The sequence below is a fragment of the Blennius ocellaris genome (assembly GCF_963422515.1).
Source record: "Blennius ocellaris genome assembly, chromosome: 1".
Lineage (NCBI taxonomy): Eukaryota > Metazoa > Chordata > Actinopteri > Blenniiformes > Blenniidae > Blennius > Blennius ocellaris.
In genome coordinates, this window is record NC_137650.1 from 23,973,139 (window position 1) to 23,998,422 (window position 25,284).

At 38.6% G+C, this 25,284-nt stretch overlaps 1 protein-coding gene across 1 annotated transcript in view; it reads left to right on the forward strand.

The window, feature by feature from the left end:
• Positions 1–25,284, forward strand: part of galnt18b (UDP-N-acetyl-alpha-D-galactosamine:polypeptide N-acetylgalactosaminyltransferase 18b) — a 92,134-nt gene that overhangs the window by 39,426 nt on the left and 27,424 nt on the right. The window contains exons 3-6 of the mRNA XM_080503578.1: positions 2,633–2,799; positions 10,378–10,561; positions 12,249–12,446; positions 12,694–12,808. Coding sequence (XP_080359704.1) covers positions 2,633–2,799; positions 10,378–10,561; positions 12,249–12,446; positions 12,694–12,808 — 664 coding nt within the window. The remainder of the gene's footprint in view (positions 1–2,632; positions 2,800–10,377; positions 10,562–12,248; positions 12,447–12,693; positions 12,809–25,284) is intronic.

Consider the following 25,284-nt stretch of genomic DNA (forward strand, 5'->3'; position numbering starts at 1 on the left):
CTTTTTAAAAATATATATAGAAAGTGGCTGTCATAAAAGCTAGCTCTTTTGCGGTCTCCATGAGAACACTATGACCGTGAATTTGAATGAACATTCAGTCTGAATGCTCCTGATATCGCGTCTTTCGAGAAGTCTCAAGCTTTTGCCAAAATCAGCCTGAAGAGAGATTTACCTAATCAAGGATTTTAGATATTTTAACAGATTTGGATGGTTAAGCTGGACACGTTGAGTCATTTGTTATGTTTTACTTGAAAATATTTTGCTTATTTTCAACAACAGTCATTTGTTGCTGTCCAGTGTGTCTAATTGGTAACATTGTATTGTTATGTTTATATTGTTATGATTGTATGTTACTGCTTGTGTCCTTCACCAGGGGTGTGTCGACATGTGGCACATGGAAGAAAACCAAACCACCAGATAGTCTCGTCTCTTCGGGGCATTGAGTTTAATTTTCCAATAACGGTATTTATTGTCCAATCCCTATTCACTGGGGATTGCACTTTTTCAATAAGTGTCATGTTCACAGCTAAACATTCGCCTAAGCTGTGAGGTCGCAAAGCAATATGAGCATCAAAGCCGTAGTGTGAGGGTGAATTTATGAAAACACGCTTGCTGAAAGCTGCAAAAGTCTTTCACCTGAGAAGCAATTGGCTTTTACCAATATTGCCATGCAAAAAACACACTGTGGCTGATATTACCAAAGAGCTCTCAGCAGATTTGTAAAACAAAGTCATTAGTTATATTTTTGAATATGGAAAAAGGTTTCAGACAAACAATTGTGAGAAATGCAGCTGTATTTTGCCACAGCAGGCATTGTGCCAAGGTTGCATTAAGTTTTCTTTAACAAAATTCTACTAGTTTAGATTTTGTAAAAGGATACTTACAAGTGAGTGACTTGATTTTATGATTTATGTATTGCCTTTTTCACCAGCACAAAGGAGAAAGTTGAGAGTTGTTTGGAGGTTACCATGCTCATTTCACCAGGTTGGCCCACTCAAGGACAGATTGAGAGGAATTTGGCCCCTGAACTGTGACAGATATAAGACCTTTGTTCTTAACGAAAGCACTTTAAATCAATGAATGTGAAAGGTTGTGTCGTGCGTAGGAATTTAATGAATTGGATTTGTAGAAGACACACATATCCCAGAGATGCCGATGTGTTAGCTGATAGTCAGAAATCAACCTGGTGCATTATCTCACCCACTGAAAAGGTGAAATGCTGACCAACTGTAAGTATACTTCATGACAGGTTCTATTTGAATCTAACATGTGGGTATGACGATCATTCTCCTCTCACAAAAAAAAAAAAAAAAATTGGGGCTTCATGCAAAATAACATCTTGGTTTCTGTCCCAAACACTGAGTGCTTGTAATTGAAAAGCAGTGAAGAGTTTACTTTAGCCTGAAGCATTCAATGTCACTTACCTGCTCTCCAATTAATCATGATATAGAGCTGCGCTAAAACTGCAGAGGTTGTACAGGACTCCTAAAGAAATCATTTTTTAATAGACTGTCACAGGTCAGCCATGTGAAGGTGGATGGACAGCTACAAATTAATGGACATAAACACAAGCATTTTCAAGGCCATGTGCAGGTATCTGTGGACTACAATCAAACTGCATGCTGTAGGCATCGCAGTTCTGCAAAGCCAAAGCGTCATCATCTTTTCACAGAACTGTTGACATCATGACATGTTGGTTGTGATTCAGTTTTCAGTAGAGCTTTTATGTTCACATCACCAAGGTTGCAGGAGCTTGTGAAGTGACATCCGGGTGCAAAAGTTTACACAGCTCAAGGATCTCCAGGGCATTTAATTGTTGCACATCAGTCAACTCCCACCAGACCATTCATTCCCACTAATACTGACTCTGTACGCTCATCCGAAACTGTTCCAGGGGAGACATTAATAATGTGCAGTTTGCGTCTCTGTCTCACATTCCCCAAACCTACTGCCACAGTTATTCTGTAAATACAGCAGAACAGGAGAGCTGTTAGTTTCCACAGGCTACAAAGATTTGATTACAATATTGTAAAATAAAGTAGGAAGAGGAGGATTTTGTGAGCTCTGTCTGCAGCTGGCATTGTGAAAATAATTCTGTGACAATTTTACGAACAAAAACACACAGAAACCTCCATAATAATGAAAACAAAAACTATTAGTTACCTGGATTTTTATAGTCACACTGTGCTCAGACTGTATTTCTTGAAATACAGACATCAGTTTCCTCTCGGTAGACAGGACGCCTCATCCACAATCTCCAATGGAAATGTCAATATGTAATGACAGAGTCAGACATTTCAAAGGAAAAGAGAGCTTGACCGATGACAGAGCTCACCACATAGCCAATTATTTGTGGATCCTAAACCAATTTATTTTTTGACTGCATTGCAGAAGCACCACTATTGCAATTGGACTCTCATTGTTAGGTTTCCAAAAGTCCACTGGCTGTAAATCAGTCAACTTTCTTACACCGTGATTAATTAATGTCGGGTAAAGATAGTCTGCCAAAAGAGGCTGTGTTGACATGAACACCGATTATAGCCAGCTCTTTGGGATCCAGATATATCTGCTTGTGTTAAATTGAAAGGTGTGTGCATTGCTTTACGTTGGGTTTGCCTTGTGTCGTCCACAGGTGCAGAAACATCACCTATCCTTTGAATCTCCCTCAAGTGAGCATTGTGTTCATTTTTGTGAATGAAGCCTTGTCTGTCATCCTGCGGTCCATTCACTCCGCCATCAGCAGGACGCCCTCCCAGCTTCTCAAAGAGATTATCCTTGTGGATGACAACAGCAATAACAGTAAGTGTCATCATGATGAATTGATTGCAATTTTGTTGAATCCTTCAATCCAACAAGGTTGGTCCAACTGTAGCAAATAAATGAGTCTAAAAAGTTGAGACACCTTATGAAATAAAAGTAAATGCCACCCCAAAGAAAGGCTATTCATTTAAATGACCATTTTAAAAAGGGATTAATACAAAGGCAATATTTCACAGTCGACTTAACTTCCACATTTATTTAAAGAAAATATAATTAACACAGAAGGCAGTGCTGTCGTTCCTTAGGATTTATACCTTCGATTCATAATAGTTTATTCAGATGAAACAAATTTAATTGAGTTGTATTGAAGCAACAAAAATTATATTTTGCATCTTCCAAAGGAATTACTTATCAGACATTACTGAGACAGAGCAACAGAGATATTGGGTGAATTACCAAAGGGCTTGGCAAGATAAGACTGTTCTCAGCGGGATATGACAGAAATTAACCAGCCAGTCAAAAGCGTGGCTGCTCCCTGCCAGAAGTTACTGAAGCTACTAGTTCAACCAAGTTGCAGAATAACATTTCTGAAGGTTGTATCAAGTTGGGTAATACACATCTGGATATCTTGAAACACAGGTTAGTTTATGTCAGTGTTTACATGAGTTGAGAAATCAGTACTGTGGGGTCTCACTGTTCTTGTATTGGTTTCCATACTCTTTCATGTTAATTGGTGGGAGTTTTCACTGGAATTAACTGACAGATTAATAACACTAATTAGCTGCAAAGCCTGGAAATGCACCCCGGGGCAGATAACAATCCAGCAAGTTGATGAAGTGTTTGTCTATACATCTCGGCGGCGTTTGCAAACGTGATTCTTAAATCTGCATACATTGAATGTGAAGTAAACAGTGCAGGGTCAAAAAGACATGGAGTGTGTTGACTGTGTTATTTTGAGCTCTGTTCATCTGGTGCGGTTATCGCTGAGACGACTCATGTGTGAGATTGTTGAAAGACGCCTTCAGTCTGCTATGTACAGTAAGACACAAGAAATAGACTCCAAGTCGCCAGTGAAAAGTGGACCTGGTAATTTACTGTGTGGGGCTTAACTACATTACAAAAGCAGAAAGCAGGCTATAAAAAGGTAATGATACAATACCAAGGTCTTTATTGGCCAGGCAATTTCAAATGGGCCGAGCAGTGTGTAGCAAGGACTGAGACAACCATTAGGTACAAGCAACGTGGGAATTACAACCACCGGAAAGAGTACCTTCACCAAGGTCTGTGTGTGTGTGTGTGTGTGTGTGTGTGTGTGTGTGTGTGTGTGTGTGTGTGTGTGTGTGTGTGTGTGTGTGTGTGTGTGTGTGTGTGTGTGTGTGTGTGCGTGTGTGTGTGTGTGTGTGTGTGTGCGTGTATATATACGTCTTGGTGTCTTATCTCAACATGCAGGAATTAGCTCGATCAATTTCCTGTAGCCTATTGACCCGAAGGTTGACTCTACCCAAAATAAGCTTTCAATTGTAAAAATGGAAATCCAAAACTTTTCACTATCTCTTCATGCACAGGAGGATTATGACATCACAACCCACATGCCTCCGTATTTCATCACATAATTGAGAGTTTGAGGGCAGTTGCCTTTAGCTTCTTCAGATACCCAAGTCACGCATTGACATTTCGCTGATGGCATTTCACCCTGTTTGCTTGAGCACTCTGTCACTCTCTGCCTGATAGGCCTGGTGTTATCATTATCACCATGACTGCGAATCTTATCTGTGCTAAACGTTGTTAGCCTGTTGACCCGTGATGGCGCTGAGATTGTTGTGGGAGAGGGGAGGGTGGCGGGGTATGGTGGGGTGGTTTCACCATCCAGAACTAACCTCCTGAGCATCCACAGCTTTACATTAGGTTTTTTCTGCCACTGTCACCTCTGAAAGGCATTAGCATGCAGGACAATGTGTAACCATCAAGGGAGAAAAGGGCAAATTGACCTAGCTGATTCCTCTTTAATTGGCTAATGTCCTAAGCTGTGGCCCGAGAAAGACTCGTTTGAGCAAGAAGAGGGTTTTTGAAAGGAGTTCACTTATTAAACAGGCAGTTAGAAGACTTATGATTCAATATTTTACTTTAAGAGCCCTCTCCACTCAAAAATATGTTTTTGTCCTATTCCTGCTGTTGAGAGTTTGGCCTCCATTGTGCAGAATGATAAATGTATGGAGTTGTTTTACAGGCATCTGCAGAAGTTTGAACTTTCTCTCTGCTCACTGAATCATAGTTTGTAATGGTGAACATGAATTCTGTACATTTCAAGCTGTAAAAAGTTGAAATTTGCAGCCCGAGCGTCATCAATACTGAAAGTTCATCAGGTAAACACAGATTCAGAATGTTTTTTATTGAGGGAAAGAATGCATGCCCAGTGGCCTTCTGCAATCACTGTTTAGTTGTTACAAATAGAGATATGTGGATGGATGGATACTGGTAAGAACCTGTCTTAAAACTGAATCATCACCCGTACATTCAATTAAAAGAATACAATGGCAGAGATTCTATTCGGCTGTTCCCATTTACCAAGGCCCGTGTAAAGAAGTCATTCAAACTTGCATTTTACATTTTGTAAGTCATCACACCAGATATATTTCCTGCTACAAGTGGGATTCAAATGTGGGTCTCTCACAGTCAAGGTCAAGACTTCACCCGATGCTCTTCTCGGGGTGGCACGGAAATCAAATACAATAATACTTTGAAACTTCAAGGCAATACTACAATTGAAAACATTAAAAAAGACACTAAAATAACACCAACAAACAGTATTAACTAATAAATACTTATTAAACACAGAAAGATAATAGCCAGCATTTACAAAGCTTACAAGATAAATAACAACTAAAACAAGTAATAATGAAATACATCTGCCTTGTTTTATAGTCTTGGGTTTCAAGATGGAAATATAGGAGCCTGTTTATACTCTGATGGATCGTTATTAATCCTTCCTGATTGCCTCACCAGTGAGGACATTGTGGTATTTCATATAGTGCCACTTTTCTGCATTAGAGGCGTGTTATAATAGCGTCATACTGTATGCCTGAGTGAAGGATTCGTCCTCCTCTCTTTCACAAAGTAGAGAGCAGATATACTGTATTTCCTTGGAAAGAGAGTCATATGTAGCTGATTACATTTTCTGCAGGAATGGATGATTGTCATGAACTATGTAATCAACATGCGTGTTAAACAACTTAATATTTCTGTTGGTAATTGAATCCTTTTATTTGTGTTATTATAGCAGTTAGTGAAAAGTTGTTACGGTCGAAAGGCAATTTTCTTCAGGGTTTTTTTTTTTTTTTTTTTAAATGGCAGATTTGAATATTGATTTTCTGATAAACTTTTTCCTATTTGAGAATACTCCTTTTTTGCTCCCCTAAGACAGTTTATTGCCAGCTAGAAATGTGTACATTAATTTAGTTTGCTTTTAAAAGTTGTATTTCACTCTACATAGGCCCACTCGGTATGCAATAACCCCCCCCCCCCCCAAAAAAAAAAGAAAACACAAAGCCAAATTTACAGTCTGTATGGTTCTGCCAGCTGTAATAAATATACAAGCACAGGCCATTTATGCTGGATCTTTAGTAACATTTGTCCACAGTGTTTTGAGCAAACTGCAAGTGGACCCAGAATTTAATCATCGAGGAAAAGCTACTATCAGCAGGATATTTTAATCCCTATTTTTCACAACCACCAAGTTGCACAGTGAAAAAAATGCCAGAATGTGCAGTGCAAATTACACAAGAACTGTGATACATGTATCCATGCAGATTGACCATCTGCTGTGCTAACAGAAGTGCCTGCTGGGTAATGAATGATATTCAGTTTGAACATGCATGAAGAGAATACACAGCAGTCAACGCACAGACAATCACTCTCAGGTTATACAAATATTAATGCTGTCAATCAAGTGTCAGTGAAATATGTGTTGCCTGGTTACTTACACATCAAACATTGAACTTCACTGACAATTCTCCACACAAAAAGATAAAAAAAAAAAAAAAAAAACTATTGTCAATTGCACATAAAGAAAACATGTCTTGTGTGCAGTTGAGGACATGACTTCCATCATAGCACACGTTTCTTCAATGGTATTGTCTTGGTGGATATAATAGAAGAAAATTAAATAACGCATTCACAGTAAGCTTTGCTCTTTATCGCATATGAAAACAACTTGAAAGTCTGAATATGCTGGTGGATTTACTGCATAGCTGCACAATGATGATAGAAACCTTGTTGTTGCAGTCCAACTCCATTCCAAAGACCATTGCTTTCCGCCCATAGACTCAGCAGCCTACGAGTCTGAAAAGATTGATGATAGTTGGCTATCAGCCGTTTTTGGTATAATGAACTGTACTTTATTATGATTTGCTATGAAGCATAGCGGCGCCTCATTATTGTTTTCAATTGACACGCACATCAGGATATCTTAATAATTGATGAATTAGAAATTATTACAGTTTTTTTGCAGCTGCTTGCACGAGTAACTACAGTGACTGTCGTTTTTGTGCCTCTAAAGTACAAGAATTATGAGGCCAATCTCTTTGATAAATGCTCTGAAACTTAAAGTGTAGAGCAAATACTTTGATATAAATTTGTGTCAGACAATGTAAAAGTAAGGACAAATTGCTTGTATTATTGGATTGCAGGAACATGTAGAGTACTACACAAGGCTCAATTTTACAAAACAGGTCCAAATGTTGCTGGTTTCAAACCAATGCACTCATGAGTTTACCAACCATCATCAGCGATGTTTCAATAATAGATGTGCTTGTATCTTCCTGAGCATGTTGCCCTTCAAAGGGCGAGCTGTCAGGCTCAACGACGGTACACCACAGGGCAGCTTAAGTAGATTTACCACAAACAAAACCAACTGGTCTTGAGTGAGTTCAGTTGAGTTGTACTTCAGGAGCGCAATGTTAAAATAACCCATATTTTGCTCACAAAGTTTGTACAACAGCAAACAAGCATGCTGAGTAGATTGCACATGTGGCTTATAACAGAAGTTTTAAGGCAACTCCAGTTTATATTTTTCTGGTCGCTCCCATTTCATATTTATAATTGATACAATAATGCAAGATAACATCATATTTTTACCCTATAAACTTTATGTTCTTCATACAACATACATGTGCCATATACATCGTCAGGCTGAGTCTTCTTGAGGTTGCTGCTGGTATAAAGAACCTGAAGTAGCTCTCTATCTTACACTAAAGATCCAGCAGTCTGCTGCTGAATGAGCTACTCAGTGCAAACACATCTCATGCAGGGTGTGACAGGAGTTATCCATACTAGTCGTCAGCTCAGTTATCATCCCCCTATCTTCCACTTCTCCGTCTTGTCCACAGGACAGCTCAGGATCAGGCTGGCTTCTATGAACACGCCGCCTCATGACAAGGCCAATTTTCTACATGAGAAACAGTTCTCAATTAACTCACCTGGTAAAATAAAGGAAAAATAAAAAATGACAAGATAAATCTCACTATTCAAATATGGTGAGAGTTTTTCTGCCTCTGACTCGTTTATTGCCTTGTGGGAAGTAGTTCAGTGTCTCTCGGATCAGCATACACACAACAATTATTGAGAATCTCTGACTCTGATGTGTCTCTATGTATTTCTTTGTAATTTAGAATTTTATTTACCCAGCTGACAGCGGTCACCACTAAGTTAATTTCACAGTTTCACACCAACAGTCTATTCTTACACGGGTGTTTCCAGGGGATGTTTTCTCTCAGCACAGCCTGTTTGCACAAGCTCCTCCTGTATTGAAGGTTTGTTGGATCTGTTTGGGAGGGTCAGCTTATCCTTCTTATTATTCTTTCTGAACAGTAGAGCTATTTGGCATCACATTCACATTCAAGGTCAACCTGAGCAGACGCCTAATCAGAGGGAGACAATTGGAATACCCATGTGGCTGTACGGTTTTAAACAAAGCAAACTCTTGTTTTTTACATTACCAGTAATTATCACTGCCTTTCTTAAATTACCAAATAGATGAATCACTTAATTTTTCCATGATTTTAATCTCAACTTTGTATTTTATATTTTACTTATTGGAGCATACTCACATGCCTATGCAGGACTTCACATTTACACATGTACAGAATGCATATAAAGCTTGAAAGCATGCCATATGTCTCCTTTGGCGACACTGTTGTGGTACACGGACAGCAAGTTAAATGAGAAAATGTACTGAAATTCTAACACTCCACATATGGGTAAAAATAATTAGTTCTTTTTTCTTAGCTCTGAAGGGACTGCTGATGAAAAGATTAAGATCCAGGTACATACTCCAGCTTCATCTATTGAAATTCAGAAATTGTTGCGCTGTGAGACTTGTTTACACACAGGTGCCAAGTAACTATCAAGTCAAACCACCGGGAGAAAAAAAAAAAAAGATTGATGAAAGATATTTTAACAATTATTTCTCATATCGAGATGAGTCTGTGATGAAACAGCTTCCACTGTTGCTGTGAGATTGGGTTGAATGTGAATATATGAAGAAAATATGCTTGTTTTATTTGTATTTCTATTGAAACAGCATATTCTAAAGTAGCATACCAAACAGAATTCTTTTGTTGTGAATATCAAGCTTGTTTTCACTTCATGAACCTGCCTCTAAAAAAGCCCCACACAGCATGATTTCACAGCAGTCACCTTTTATCAACTTGCTGCTGCTTTCCTTTAAGCTCCAACGGTACCACTGGTTAAAAGTGAGACCATGAGAACACAGCCAAAGGTGATTTACATAAGAAATTATGCAACATAGTGGCACATGACATTTTTCTTCAACTTACGGGCTGATAGTACAGTATGAAGCTGTGCGATATTATTATAAATTTCCTTGATGTTCACATGAGACATTTGACTGCAGTTTCAGAATGTTGACGATGGAAGTTAAAATGGCTGCCAACCCCTTATTGTGTTATTATGGTTGTCTTTGACATGTACATATCTAATTTTGAAACCTCAGAGTCAGCGACGCCCTGAGTCATCTTTGTGATCTCTGGCACCCCCTCAAGGGTTTCCAGACTCCGTGCTGAGAATTACTTTCTCGATATATGGCTGGAATTTCCTGTATTCTTCAGAACATTAGTAGAAACTGTGCAACCACTTCTGGCCTGAAAGAAAAAAAATCATGATTGTCCATCATGCGAGTACAGATGACAATCATCCTTCAAGGTGTGCTTGATCAGACAGGATATAGCTCCAGTTATATTGGAGATGAACTCAAGCCAAACGTCAAACTGCAGGGACATCCTCCATCTCCTCTCTCTGTCTTCTGAAAATCACTGCAGGATGAGTACTCAATATTGCAATATCCCGTTATGATCACTAAGCCCCATGGAGGTCTGCAGTGTCAGCTCAAGCTGCTGTCTGTTTGGTCCAGTGATCAAAGCAGTGAAGCTTGAGAACTTTTGGCCTCCAACCAGGGAAACACTTCCCACTGGACATGGTGACTTTTTGTGGGTAGAAGTTTGCTCACAGGCATGTCCCACTCAATTAGTCTATCTCTCAAGGGATTTTCGAAAATCTCAAAAAGTGATGTGAATTTCTTCTGTGTGCCTTTGTGTTTTGTAGATGAGCTGAAGGAGAAGCTGCAGAACTTTGTGTCTGACACAAACAGCCAGCATCCAGGTTTCATCAAGATGGTGCGGCATACCAAGCAGGAGGGTTTGATCCGGTCCAGAGTGAGTGGGTGGAGAGCTGCCACTGCCCCAGTTGTTGCCCTGTTTGATGCCCACGTTGAGTTCAATGTCGGCTGGTGAGTCACTCACGACAAGTGCAACGTGAGATTATCTCTGCTCAACAAAAGAGCACCAGTTCACGAGTCAAACCACTCTGCGTGGGTTTATAGAAAATCATTTCATTTAAAAACAAAAACCTACAGGTTCGCTCTTTTTCTACTACTGTGTTCCCATCTATGACAGAAACTCTCTCTTACACCAAAAACTGGGTAATGGATATTACTGTAGTAACCTATAGTATCTGTTACCACATTTTGCATGCTTTGGTTAGAGTTGATATTATGTTATGTGGAGATAACAATCCTTAGGCTGTAGGTTTATATTCACTGTCGGTCCAAGAATGGTAGTGGCATAAATCCGAACATCTCATCCCTGGTGAGACTTGCTCACTAATAAGTGCCAAACTAACTATTATGCTAAAGAGCCAGGAAAAGCTAAGACTATTGAGAATATATTTAGACATTACAGCAGAGATTCAGATGAGTCAGTGCTGGACCAGCTTCAAATGTTGTTGTGGGATCATTTAAAATCTGTATATGCTAGAAAATATACTGAATTAGATGATAAAGAGCCTTTTTACCAGATTGTGTGACCAACAGATTATTTCCCTTCAACAGAACTTCATAAACCTGTCTCTATAAAAATAAATGTGCAGCATTATTGGATTTTTAAAAACAAAGCCTGGTTTGCTTTTTATTATCTGCTGCTGTATTTCCGCTGTCGAAAAAAGCCTCTATCGAACCTATATCTGCCTACTCCAAACAACCAGTGTACAGTGTAATATATCCTTTGGGGAGATTCAGGGTTTTTGGATTGTGAATGTTGCTTCCTTTGGCCTTAGTTTATGTTAAGCTAAGCTGAGATAAGAGGCTTTTGGCTATAGCTTCAGATTTCACTGCAGCCACAACATGACAGTGGTATAAAACATAGCTTCCCAACCTTCGTCCTGTGGGCCAACTGGCTTCACTGTCTTGGATGTCACCTTTATTCAGATGAATGTGTCATCAAGCTCTGCAGAAGCCCAACAATGACCCATTCGTTTGAATCAGGAGTAGAGGAAGATTGAGACATTTAAAACGCGTAGAGCTGTGAGCCCCCTGAGCCAGGACTGGGTAAAGTGGGTATAAAGCTCTTATTTTTATAAAGCTATTTTGGATACTCAACATAAATTCAAATGTAAATGTTCCACAAGATGCAGAGCTAATAATTTAAATATTGACTGTACATTTTTTTAAGTAATTCCTTAACGTCAAAAAGGTCACTATTTTGTGACTGGTTCGCTGTCCTAGCCAGCCGAGATCGAAAAACAGCGAGGACAGTCATCAGCTGGTTTTATTGGGACCTTAAATACCTCGAATTAAAAAAAAAAAAAAAGACAGAAAGAAAAACTATAAATGGTCATTAAGTCTCTATATTCAGATATAGGGACTTTAGAAGGTTGTTATGCATCAGTCTTTAAATTGTTTGCTCAAAATGGAGCAAGGATATCTAATCTCTTCATATTCTGATAAAAATACCAATTTAATATCAAGTCAAAAAATGGATATTAATGCCTTGACAGAATAATAAATTGAAGTGAATTCATCTTGTGAAATTGTTCTTTTTTAAGTCCCCTACATGACAAGCGTGATCACAACATTAATGGAGAAAGCCTGTCAAACCTAACACCCACAGTGAAATGACTTTCCCTCCTCATATTTGCAGGGCTGAACCCATTCTGCAGAGAATTAAAGAGGACAGAACTCGAATAATCTCTCCATCATTCGATAACATCAAGTATGACACATTCGAGATTGAAGAGTACCCGCTGTCAGCCCAGGGCTTTGACTGGGAGCTCTGGTGTCGCTACCTCAATCCACCCAAGTCCTGGTGGCACAGAGGCAACAAGAGTGCCCCGATCCAGTAAGTGAACATTGCAATGATTCGATTGCCAGAACCAAATTACATTATGTTTCTCAAACAGAATGACGTAAACCATTGTTAACGCAGCACAAACAGCAATTCATACAGCACTCATGAGTGAATTATATCTTGTGCAAGGTCACTCATCTTTTCTTCTCATTGCCGTAACTATAGCAACTGTGGCATCCTAACATTACCTGTGCAAGCAACAAACAAAGCTGATCTACATCTTTTGATATCCCCTCAGGAGCCCGGCACTGATTGGCTGCTTTGTGGTGGATAGGCTGTACTTTGAGGAAATTGGTCTGTTGGATGAAGGCATGGAGGTGTACGGGGGAGAAAATGTTGAGCTGGGCATCAGGGTGAGTAATGAAGTCTCTCCTTTGACCACAGGAAATTGATCATCCATATAATGTGTGAAAACTCCACTGTGATACTGACACTGTGTGTTAGAGCAAAGTCACAGATATCCTCAGGCTTGTCTTCAGATGTCCAGTATTTGAAGCACAGTTGTGGTAACTGGTCAACACTCTCACCTCACAGGGAGGGCACACGTGGTTCGACTGTGCCTGGGCACACATTGACTTCTCCACACAATTCACAGTTCACACATGTGTGTTTGGTTCACCTAATTGAGCTGTAAGAAAATCTATTGTATGTCTGTCTGAGATAGTGTCATTGGAGGTTTAGCCAGTCCCAATCAAAGTAGGCCCTCCCTTCAACCCTCCCACAATTAGGGAGCTCTGCTCTGGCACATGGCACCACGAGACGAAGTACTTCCTCCTCTTCCTAAGACACACAACAAGGTCTGTCCCAGAGAAACATCAGTCTTCCCAGTGGGAGGCCAGCATGCTAAATAGTACACCATTATGCCACCACTACTGTATTTCACTCAGATTTTTATCCATTACATTATGTCAGAATTCTCATCAGATTTTCATCAAATACAGTTTTAGATGTCTCATCATGCAGTTTTGAATAAGCCCCAAACATAAAATCAATATAGTCACTTAAAATGTTTTGTCTGACTTTGTTTGATAGATTAAAGTTTTTGTTGGTTGGATTTTATGAATATGAATGTGAATGGATTTTATGAATTCCCCCCCAAAAAAACTCAATCATCACCTAAAAATATTTAAAATTCACCAAATACTTTAATCATAATCAGCATTTGAACCACCACCGTGTGTGTTTCACCTGATTTGTTCATAATACAAATAAGAGTCTGTATTTCAAATCCCATCCTCTGAAACAAGTGTGACGCTATGCCGATGCTCAGAAGGAAGTGAACGGAGAGAAAATTAATCCCTCTGCTCCCTCTCTCTCTCTCTCTCTCTCTCTCTCTCTCTCTCTCTCTCTCTCTCACTGGTGTAGTTATAGTTAGAACAAATGGTCATTGCTAATTAATTCTGAAGTCTGAATGATCACCTCTGTCCCTGGTTGATCTGTCAGGAGCACACGTGAGGCTCGTGGAGCTCAAAGTCATTGTTACTGTTCTCGCCGAGGTGTGAACTGAATGCTAACATTGTTCACAGTAGAGAGATGCGCTGCCTTTACCGCTGTGGCGCGTCTTCTTTGCAGGGCTATAATTAATTCGTACACCATCATCAGCCCTGACCGGGAGCTGAAAATCATTTGGTGTGCTTTCAATTCAGCAGCGCTGCACGCAGATGGGCCGCGGACAGAATTGCCCTCCTTAGGAATGGCTAATGATACCACACACGTACTGTACCCCGACCATTAATGCAGCTTCGGCGTGTTCAATAACAGCATGGAGCGAGGGACAGCTCTTCCCCAGACACACTCACACTAGATTGCATTGTGAGGAGGAAATGGAGACAAGTTTATGACAGAATGGTGAATGTGGAAATATCAATCCTCGCTAATGGCAGAGATGCAATCAGCTCTGAGAACAAGAGATTAGTCTTGTCAGTAATTTTCCTGTAGAAATTGCATACTTTCTGAATTTTTTATCCCGATAATAGGCCCACTGACTGTTTTAAAACTGGACACATTGATGATTTAATCACATACACTCATTTCAAACTATCCTTCTGGTTTGTTGCTTCATGTCTTATTCGGGTTTAATTTTGCCCTACTGTGTTGTTTACTTAGTTGCCTCCAGTATGTGTGAAAGAATTTGTCCTTGCTTGGAGGTTTGGAGGTGAGTCTAGTTTAGAGTAATGTAGTGTTTTTAAAACAGAGGGTGACACGGGAAGCTGGAAGCTCCAACACTGGAGGACCTTGGCTTAGTCCCAGATTAGCAAACCCACAGAGCCCCGGCAGGGACTGTCTGTCTGTCTATAGTTCTGCCTGCCTGCCTGCCTGCCTGCCTGTCTGTCTGTGTGTCAGGGCTGCATTGGTTATGCCTCCAGACCACCTGCCAGTACACAGACTGGCTGCTGACAAATCCTCAGAGACACGCACAGGCCAGGCCAACAGGCTGCAGGCACTGGCTGTGGTTGGAAAGGGCAGTCTGTGGTAGTGTCAGGGCGATATGAACTGGAGCTCTGCACATATTTGATCACAAGTGGAAATATAACAAGTCTATCTTTCTTTGTCTTTATATATATATATGACATATGTAATTTGCCATTTTTAAAGACCACTATCTAACTATAGCTGTGAGTGTGTTTAAAACTCTTTGGAGTCAGGGGGTCAATTTGTGTTTGAGGATAACATGACCTGAATGACTTAGAGTCTTCACAGAGATCCTGCCACTAATGTTGTGTGGACAACCCTTCAACTCGTTTAGGAGTATGAAAGAACATCTAGAAAACATCTTTAAAAGCTTCAGCAAGTCCGGTTTTCTTTAAAACAAGAAATAGTCACATTCATTTGGTGGTGTGTTTCTATTATAAATTCACATCTTTCAGGTTTGAGTTTGGTTTTCTACCTCATCTGACAGAATTGCAAATGTTACAGATTGTAAAGCTGTTGGATCAAAGTGTTAGTGGCTGTATCTCATCCTGCAAGAGAAGAAGATGTTGCTTCTGATTGCTATGTGCTCATGTGACTGCAGTTATTTTCATTAGCATACTTTTATTCCAAAACGACAGACACATTTCTGTATTTTGAATGATATAATATATATTTTATATGCATGTTTTGGGAGGTAATGCTCGTTTAGTTTTAAAATGAATATTTATTTTCACTCAGTCGGTGTTTGACAGAAAGAGTAGCTAATGCATTTTTGTAACATAGTTGTTATATTATATGCTTTTCATGCAAAGCAGATTCAAAGACCATGTGAGTGCAGGGAAGCAGCAATTCTGCTATCTCTGGTGTCTTCCAGTAAACCGATGAAGAGTGGATCTTGGATTGGGCAAGGATGTCACTAATTCTCAGTGTAGTGCTAGAACCACAACAGAGATCTCACCATGTTGGACATTCAGTTGTTTTTCAAGGAAACAATGTTGATTATTTTTTGGGAAACCTGAATATGAATGTTGGTAGAAACCTAACATATAGTTTTTGTGAGGTTACCCTTCAAGGAAGAATATACAAAACAACATACAGAAAATTGCCTCTGGACCTTGAAACAGAATTATAATGTAAAAGATTTCCCAAAACACCTGTGAGTTCTGGGTAGTGCGCCAATGGAAGCAGCTTGGGACGATACATCACAACAAGACCAAAGCTGACATCATCACTCTCAGCCATTGCCAACAAGGTTGTGTTGAGGGATGAGTATCATTGAGGGCTATGAAAAACAATTATGCAGCAGGCTTTGTGCACAGTATTTATGGAAGTGGCAATAAAATACCATTACTGTCAGAATAATGATTTACACAGTAGATCTGATCCAAATACTCTGCATACAATTTATATTCCATATAAGGAAAGTGTAATCTGTATGAGCATGTTTAATAGTAATTTCAACAGCACACTTAGGATATAGGGTGGATCACAATCAGAGAAATGTAAACTCAAGGCTGTGTCCTCGCTGTGACATTTTATTCTTCTGTAATATTTTATATAACGGACATCATTGATCAGACCTTGTCGGCCTGCACAGTGTGATCAACTACCAAACACAGGACGCTCTGACCTGTTGCTCTGAACAAATACATCACACAGGCTGCCCTTTTGATGAATGAGTTATGAAGGGACATAATAATAACTGTATCTGTAAAAGGAGCTATGTGTTATACCTAACAAAAAAAGTTATGGGTCTGAGAAGTACACATGGCAAATCTGATCAGTGGATCAGACAGAAATAAAAGGGTCAAAATTAAACCTCTGCATTCAGTTTAAAGATTAATTAGGATAAATTAACTCAGACTGGAGTCAGTATTCATGCTCTGCTTTACCGTTCATACACTTTCCTCTCTGTATGAAAGATGCAAACAATTGATTTCTGTGCAGGGTGAATAACAAAATGCTGTGCCATTCTGTAATTGTAGAAGAGCAGTGATGAGGTTTCATGACCTCTGCGCTGCTGAAAATCTATTCAACGCAACTGTGAAATCTCAGACCAACAGGACAATCAATGAGAAAGTCTTTTGTGTAACAGAGGTAATGTGGAGAGTAATTCAGTCCTCTGGGACTAAAATCAGAAATATCATGGCTTCATGGACTACAGTCGCTTTCTTGTTGTACAGTAATTGTAGCTGAGCAACTAAATCACAACTATTTTAATGTTATTGTAAGGTTTTCTGTTGCTATCCATCTTTCTCAAGAATTTTTAGATATTTAACCAAATTGCTGGACCTATTTATGTTTTTCACTTTAAAAGATAATAATAGTGGCTTTTAGGATCAATGCGCAACAAAACTGCTCTTCTCCCGCTATTACCTTGTCTTGTTTTTGTTTTTGTCTTGTTTTGTTTTTTAAATATCTTTTAATACTAATACTTCCTTGACCAAGAGACCGAAACCAAATGCAAACACAAACAGTGTTTGCAGTGTAGTCAGTAATTTCAAAAAAGTTAATTATTTTTATTTACAAAAAGTAATGCTGGCTGGGGCTTGGGCTCAGGAGGAGCTGAAGGTTCACATTGAAGTCCAGGTGGCAGTGAAAGCATGGCGAGCCCAATAAATGCAGCAGAGGAGCTGCCAGGTCCTGTTGGCCCTCAGACAAGGGAAAAAAGGTCAGGAGGGTTTTAAAAATTTTTTTTGAAAGGTACACTGACTGCAATGTGAGTTTATGGTCTGGCAAGGCAGTAAATGATGAACATAAAGCTGTGATGATTCTCCTAAACACACACACAAACACACCCTGGAATATACAATAAATTTAACATTAAAAAAAAGTTTAATGGTTTTGATTTCTATTTACTTCTTTTTTATAATCAGTTAAAAAAAAGCAAGAAATACAAATCGTACAAGGAAAAGACATCCCCCTGGAATTTTAACTGTGGATGTTTTCTATTAGAACTCATCTATACACTATACTTCACCACTTATTGTACGTGACAGGAGCTCCAGGGTATGTTTCCTAACCTTTATAACAACAAATCATTCAATCTTTTGATTAAACTAAAGCATGCTATATTATTGAATGCCCATGTTGATATTAATACTATCGTGCAACTACATTTCTTAAAACATTTCCTCTGATTAATACATATATATATATATATATATATATATATATATATATATATATATAACAAGAAGTGGATTCAATATCATTTCTATCCAGCCGTACTGTGCTGATCAGGGTTAAGAACATGTGCTCATATATTTGTAATAACCCCCTCTGAAATTGCTGCTGGTTGGATCTCTAATGTTCAGACCAGCAAAGAGACATTGTGTACTTATTTACAGCAATGCTGCACAAGAGACTGCAGGATTTTAACACTATTGGCCTGATTTACTACAATCCTATATAATTCACGCTACATTCAGTTCTCAAACAAATAAATACATTTGAGTTGCATGTGTTTGCATGTGCTGGTGATCAACAAAGAGTAATACCATTAGTGAGTATTTAATGAGATAATCTGTCATGAAGTCAAAGCTGTGAGAAAAGTCAAGAGCAATAATAATATTAATAATAATAATAATAATAATAATAATAATAATATAAACATCTCTGAATAGGAAAACAAAGCCTTTCATCACAATTTTAGCAGTAGCTCTGCTGGAAACTGAGCAGATGTGCAGGTCTTTTTCAAATGTGTTTGAAACAGTTGCAGTTATAAGCAATAAAATGATTTGCTGATGTTTACAATCACTTTATCAATGAATCGATCAGGATTTGCGTGAGAAGGTCCTCCCTGTCTGATGAACGCGTCTGATGCTCAGCACTCATGGAGGCAAACGTGCTTCACGGACAGTGTCTGTTATTTGGCATTTCTGTTATATGCAATCTTCAGTGCTTAGCTTAGGTTCATATATACTGGATGTGATTGAGAGCCATATGAATATTAAAGATCTGTCTATACTGTTTTTAAGTCTGTGCGATGTCAACTTTAATTTTTTTCATTGTCAAACATCAAATACTTTATGTGATCACATCTTTTGTAAAGTATGTTTGGTGGATAATTCATATATTTGCACTTTTGCTGTTCAGCACAGACTAACACTAGCAGTGACTTTCTGTCATCCTCAGAGGAACACATGCTAGAGACAGGATCTGATAGTGGGCTGTACATTAATTATTCAAGGCTATGAATCTTCACATGACCGTCTGTATAGATTACTTTGGCCCTCTCAAATACACATTACATTTATATGCATTTATTCGTCATTAGCAATTTATTTTCAAGGGCAACATCCACAGCCAAGTTAGAATCAGCAGAAATGTCAAAAGGACATGGTGGTGGATGGCCGTGGGAAACATGAACACACAGTAGTTGTAGCTTGTTTCAAACTCCCATATAATTCTCAGTAGTGGACCTTTTTCATATCAAAACAGTTAATTATTTTGAAGTGGCCAAAATAAAAAACACTGCAGAAATAGTACCATAAAGAGAGGTTTACCAAATTAACTCCAAACCTCAACAGGTCCAATTGGTTCACTTCTCAACTATCTTTAAGACACTCGGCAGGTCAGTCGTTCCAAATACTTCTACACAGCCCTTCCCTGAATTCAGGCTTCCTCTGAATTCAGGCAGTCTTTCATGTACTCCCCAAAGGCCCTGACCATCTGTTCCAGGATTCTAGACAGTTCTTGATGATTATCTGTGTGAGGTCATCCTGCTGCAGAATAAATTGGGAGTTGATCAAATGCCCCCTTGAAGAGATTAAAGTTTGAAGATTCTGCTTCTATATTAATCACCAGCATGTTTTGTTTCTCACTAATTCACAACACAAAAAGTGTTTTTTGCTTGTTTTGTTTTAGCCAAATGTATCGTCACATCTGGACAAATGTAATGGATAGAATGGTTTCTGGTCTGAAGAAAGCTGGAATACCTGGAGAAAATCCCCCATGCACACAAAGAGAAATTCCACACAGAAAGTAAAACTTTGGAACCAACTCAGAGACATTCTCGCTATGTTACAGGATTCTGATTAAATTTCAATTTCTAATATCTGCATATATTTGATAGTCCCCAGTATTGGAAAAAATAAAAGGAAATAACATCACAATTCAATAAAATCCAACCCTTATTTTACACGCTTTAATATCCACAATAATAATTAAGCCAGAGGGGATTAAGTCCATCCCAGTTGACATTGGAAAGCGATACTTCGCATGGATGGGTAAACTAAATGAATAAAAATACATTTTGCTTCTATAAAGGGACTTCTTTCAAGATTTTCTAACTGCCAATGCTCTGCTTTGACAAAGTAGATAAAAGCTAAGAAAGTGACCACTCAGACACGTAGTCTGTATGATAATCTTTCAAATGAAGGCATAATCCTCACATGAGGCTGCCGAATTGAATTGGATTGGTGCTGCAGCACTGGTTTACAAAGCCTGTGGAGCAAATTGGAGCTCACACTGCAAAAACAAACAAAAAAAAAACATGTTAAATGAATAAATAGGTTTTTGAATCTATTTTGTACTTCACTGTTTATCTCTGCGTTAGAATTACCAATTGTGGTGAGTAAGAGTGACGCTCACCCCCTCCTCCCTCTGCTCTAATCAATCCTGGGCATCCACTTTTCTCATCAATGTCATTTTTTATTGGATGGAATATAGAATTTAGTTGCTGCTTTTATCACCCACAATGCTAGTCAGTATGCACACTGATGAACTCATTGAACATCACTGCCTCAGAGGTTTTAATATATTTTGGTCATGCTTTATACAGGTGTGATGGTGAGGCAGAGTACATGTTGAAAACATCCATTAGCAAGTTTTTTGGGTTTTTTTTGTATTACAGGAAGATATTCACATTGTACATTTTACATGTATTCTGGTAAATGAACATGACCTCAGCACTATTCATGTTGTGATCTCTCTTTGCACATACTAGTTTTAAATGAGCCTTTCACTTTTTGCTGGACGCGACTCGCTCTGGTGAGGCAATTAGCAGTTGAAAGTGTGAGGCGACATGAGATAAATGCTTCACTGCTAAGTGATGCGAGTCAGGCGCCATGTAAAAAAAAAAAAAAATCAAAATTAAATCACATGTCGGTTTAAATCAGGATCAGGATCTTCTTATGCAGTTGAGTTTGTAGAATTGACAGAGTTGTGAGCTGAGTGTAGATTTTTATGATTATGGCATTGTGAGATTGATTTTTTTTTTTTTATTGAATAATGAAGTTCAAGTCTGAAACGGTTTCATACTAATATACAATGTTTTCCTTTAAATATTCAATAAATTGGATCAGGAATCATGCCATAGGATTGAAACCTTTTGCACTGTCACCTCACAGTAAGGAGGTCTGGGTTTTTTCCTGTGGTAGGGTGCACAGTACAGTATATTGCAAATTTATTGTTATTGCTTATATCATAAATCAGCATGTGCAATATACATATCATAAAAGATCGACTGCACCGCAATAAATAATGTTTACATGCACTATGCTTCTACATTCTTCAAATTCAAAATGACAGAGTTTTAGTATGAAAGAAAAGTGATTCATCTCTATTGATTCCCTCCAAAATGTACACGAATAACTAATTAAAAAAAAAAAATATATAAAAAAAATTATCTGCTCGCTACATAGCAGAAGTGAGCACAGAATTCCAACAAAGGACAGAACAGAGGAAAATCTCTCAAAAACAAGGAAGTGAAAAAATTGCTTCTTTTTAAAAATGCTGCTTGTGGGAACAACAGACACACATGTGATGGAAACTGGAGAAAAGAACCATAAATCAGTCAGAGCTGGTGTGGATTTATCCTTTGTAATTAAGTATCTGTATCTATGACAAATCATATCGTTATTGCAATATAAAATTATTTTATATATAATATATCTATCTATCTACCTATCTTGCAGCCCTATCTTGTTCCTGCATTGGTTGCTTCTGAGTCATTAAAGTCATGTTTATTAGGTTCATTGTTGGCTCGACATTGATTTCAGGTGTAAAAGTGTGTTTTTCATCGCGTTTGACTTGGATTGACTGGAACCCTGTGCAATGTTCCTACAAGCGTCACCTGAGAAAGGCCTTATTGTCATTGCTGCAAACATCAAGGATAAACACCTTGAGATCTATTATCTAATTTTCAAAGGGGTCCGAACATAATACAGTGAAGTAAGTGACAACAAGGGTCAAAATGACAGTTATCATTAGAATGAATGATGGAGGCCGAATAAAAAAGCAACACATTACAACCACAGTGTCCCAAAGGGTTTTCTCAATAACATTTAAGTGACATCACAGATAAGTGTGAGCAGAGGCAGTTTTATTCGTAACAGCAACAGTTCATTATAGGGTAAAAGATAAGCTGCCCAAACACAGTGAATGATGAAGTGGATCTAATGTTCTTGGGTAAAATATTCCATTGAAATTGGGGATATGAACATAAAGGCTTGTTCGCCTCTGTCTGTTGAACTGAGTCTGGTGTGGTAGTTCAAAATAACAAGTACCAGGTTATAAAGACACAGAGAGTATACAGGATAAATGGATGTATAACGGGTTTTTGAGTTACACAAACTGAGCTTCCATCTAAAAATACTCTATCACTCTGTTGTCTTCATCTGTAAATAGTTGAGTATTTCTGTGGAGAGGATGGGAGCCACATTCCCTCTTTCAAGCAACAGGCAGCATGAGCTCATACACATACAGCTGAAACTCTACACTGTTGGTCTGCACGACTATAACTCGATGCTCTGGGCAGCAAAAGAGGACGCTATGCCCTTACCTTTAAAGCAAGTCTGTGCTTTGATGTGCAGGGTTTTATCACAAACTACTGGGGAAATGTAAAATGAATGCAGCGGAAGATATTAGGGTGTTTTTTTCAAGCCAGTTAGGGTTTCTGCAGGGACAGAAGAGGTGGTGCAGTGAGATGAAAGCAGATAGCTTCAGATACAGAGACAAGTATAAAATGAAAAGAGAGAAATCCTGAAGTTGCATAGTGAATCACAGGAATATTTAGAGCGGAAAGTTCTTATATTTCTGCTCGTCTTGTCAGGAGTGCGGATGTTTCCTTTGGTGTTGCATTTCTTTTCAAGTTTGACACTTCCTATCGACAAGGTGTCACCATATATTCCTATCAAAAACTAAGCTTGTAACACAGGTTTCACTCTAAATTAACAAGAAAGGATTTGTTAATTTCTATAGGTTAGGGCTCCAGTTTGTGGACATTTGCCAAACAGTGATTTCCTTATCATTTTCTTGTGCAAACTAAAGGAAACCTGTGGGCTTTTCCTTTTGATAATGTTGCTGAACATCTCTTTCGATGCATCACATAATTCCACCCACAGGCATTTCAAAGTCTGACAGTTTTTACCAAGAGGCATGATATTTAACAGAAAAATGTACCACACCTCCAGCTTGTTTGCCGAAGTGACTCATGGCAAGAGTGATGCATGGATTTGTGCCTCTCCAGATATCAGTCCTCCCAGATATTATAAATTCTCTGGTGCTTCCACTCTGTTCCTCATCGGCACTGACAGAGAGTACGCCAGAATGCACAATGAGCAAAATCTGATTTACAGTAAACTGTACGTAGATGCTGTAAAATCATTTCCACCGAAGCATTCGTGGCACGGTTCAGTGACCTAATGGAAAACATAAAGACTACACTTCTGTGAAATCTAATTATAGAATGTTATGTAGTATTATTGTTAGATGAAATGTCAAGGATCCATCAACAGTATGAATAGTAAGTTATTCTGGTTTGCCTCCCACACTCAAAATAACATATTTTTGCAGTTAATTGGTGGCTCTAGGTTTGAATGTCTCTCTCTCTCTCTCTCTCTCTCTCTCTCTCTCTCTCTGTTTACCTTGTGATGTCCTGGTGACCTGGTCAGAATCCCCCCGGCCGATGAACTGGATGAAGGCACAATACATTAATATATACCAGATGTATTAGATGATAACAATGGGATCACAGTAGCTACTTTGAAAAACCTGATTGGAAAGGATGGATCCTCAAACTAAGTTTCTAATTGAAAAAATAAAAACATTAAGTTGTCTTGAACAGAATGCAACTAAAATAGCTCTTCTATTCCTCCCGATAATCAGTTTTCTTTAGATTTAACTTAAAACTATTTTTAGTTAGAGTTATTCAAAGTTTGAGTTATTTAAGCTAAAACAAACTAATAAGTTAATCATACATAAGTTTTGTTTTTGTTTTTTTTAATTCTGAATAGTAAGAATATCTGGCGAAGTTCCAGGCATCAAGGAAAACCTTTTATGCGCTTTTCCAGATTTCTATAATATTTTGACATCATGGAAAGTTTATACCTATCATACCCAACATATACAAATCTATTCTTGAACAGTAAATAATACAAGTTACAGTATGCCCATTTTAAAACAAATATGCCATGACTCATATTCACTTTGAAAATGTATAGGTTTTTTTTTCTGTTCTTAGTTTTCATCATCGTAGTTAGTGCAGGAAACGCTGTTTAGCTTAAGCTAAGCCTATGAATATGAGCTGCAGAAACATGCCTCATGCTACACGACTTTGATCCGTTTTCTTTTTGTCAGTAAAAGTGTTTCAAATCTGTTGTTGCAAACAACTTCAAGCTGCTGCTGTTCTGAGTGAAGAAGAAAAACACAAACATGTTACAGCTGCCTTTCATGCTGGCGGGGGTGCCTCTTTGACTCTCTGAAGACAGAGTTTTTTCGGGGGGGTAGATCACATTCAGGCTGTGAACCATGAAGCCACCAGACAGTGCTAAAATACGAATAGATGACTAATTGACGATGCAATTACGAATCTTTAACTTGTCGACGTGTGCTACAAAATAAAGATGCTGATCCTTGCTGTGCTTCATGTCCTCAAAGATTCACTAAAATAACCTTGCGAGTGCTCCCTCGCACTTTAAACCACTCTAAACCATGAGACACTCTGCACACTAACTGGCACCGCTTTATGAATAAAGTACTTCCAATCATGTTACACTAACATTAAAGGTATTTAGGTTCCACTTTTATCTTAAGCAAATTATAGTGAGGGCAGTAGTAGAATTAGCTTAGACTCAGGCTGATAAAAGATCTAAGCCAACGTGTCTGTAATATGAGACTGCTCTTCTGCCAGAAATCTTCTATAAAAATAAATTAGAGGTAGAACAGCAAGTGGGTGAAGAAAATGAGATTCAGACAGACGTATGTGTGGAAGAGGATACAGCAGAATGGGGTCTGATACAGGCGGGACTGAAGGACGTGAGGTATTTCTTGAGCTTAAAGTTTACAATGAGCGGGGGCTGAGACTGTTCCTTTGCTGTGAAGACTCTGTGAAGTGAGGACCTGACTCTTAATAACACAAAGTCAAACATGGACTGTTAGTGGTAGAGCTGTGATTTATTTGGACCACAGTGTG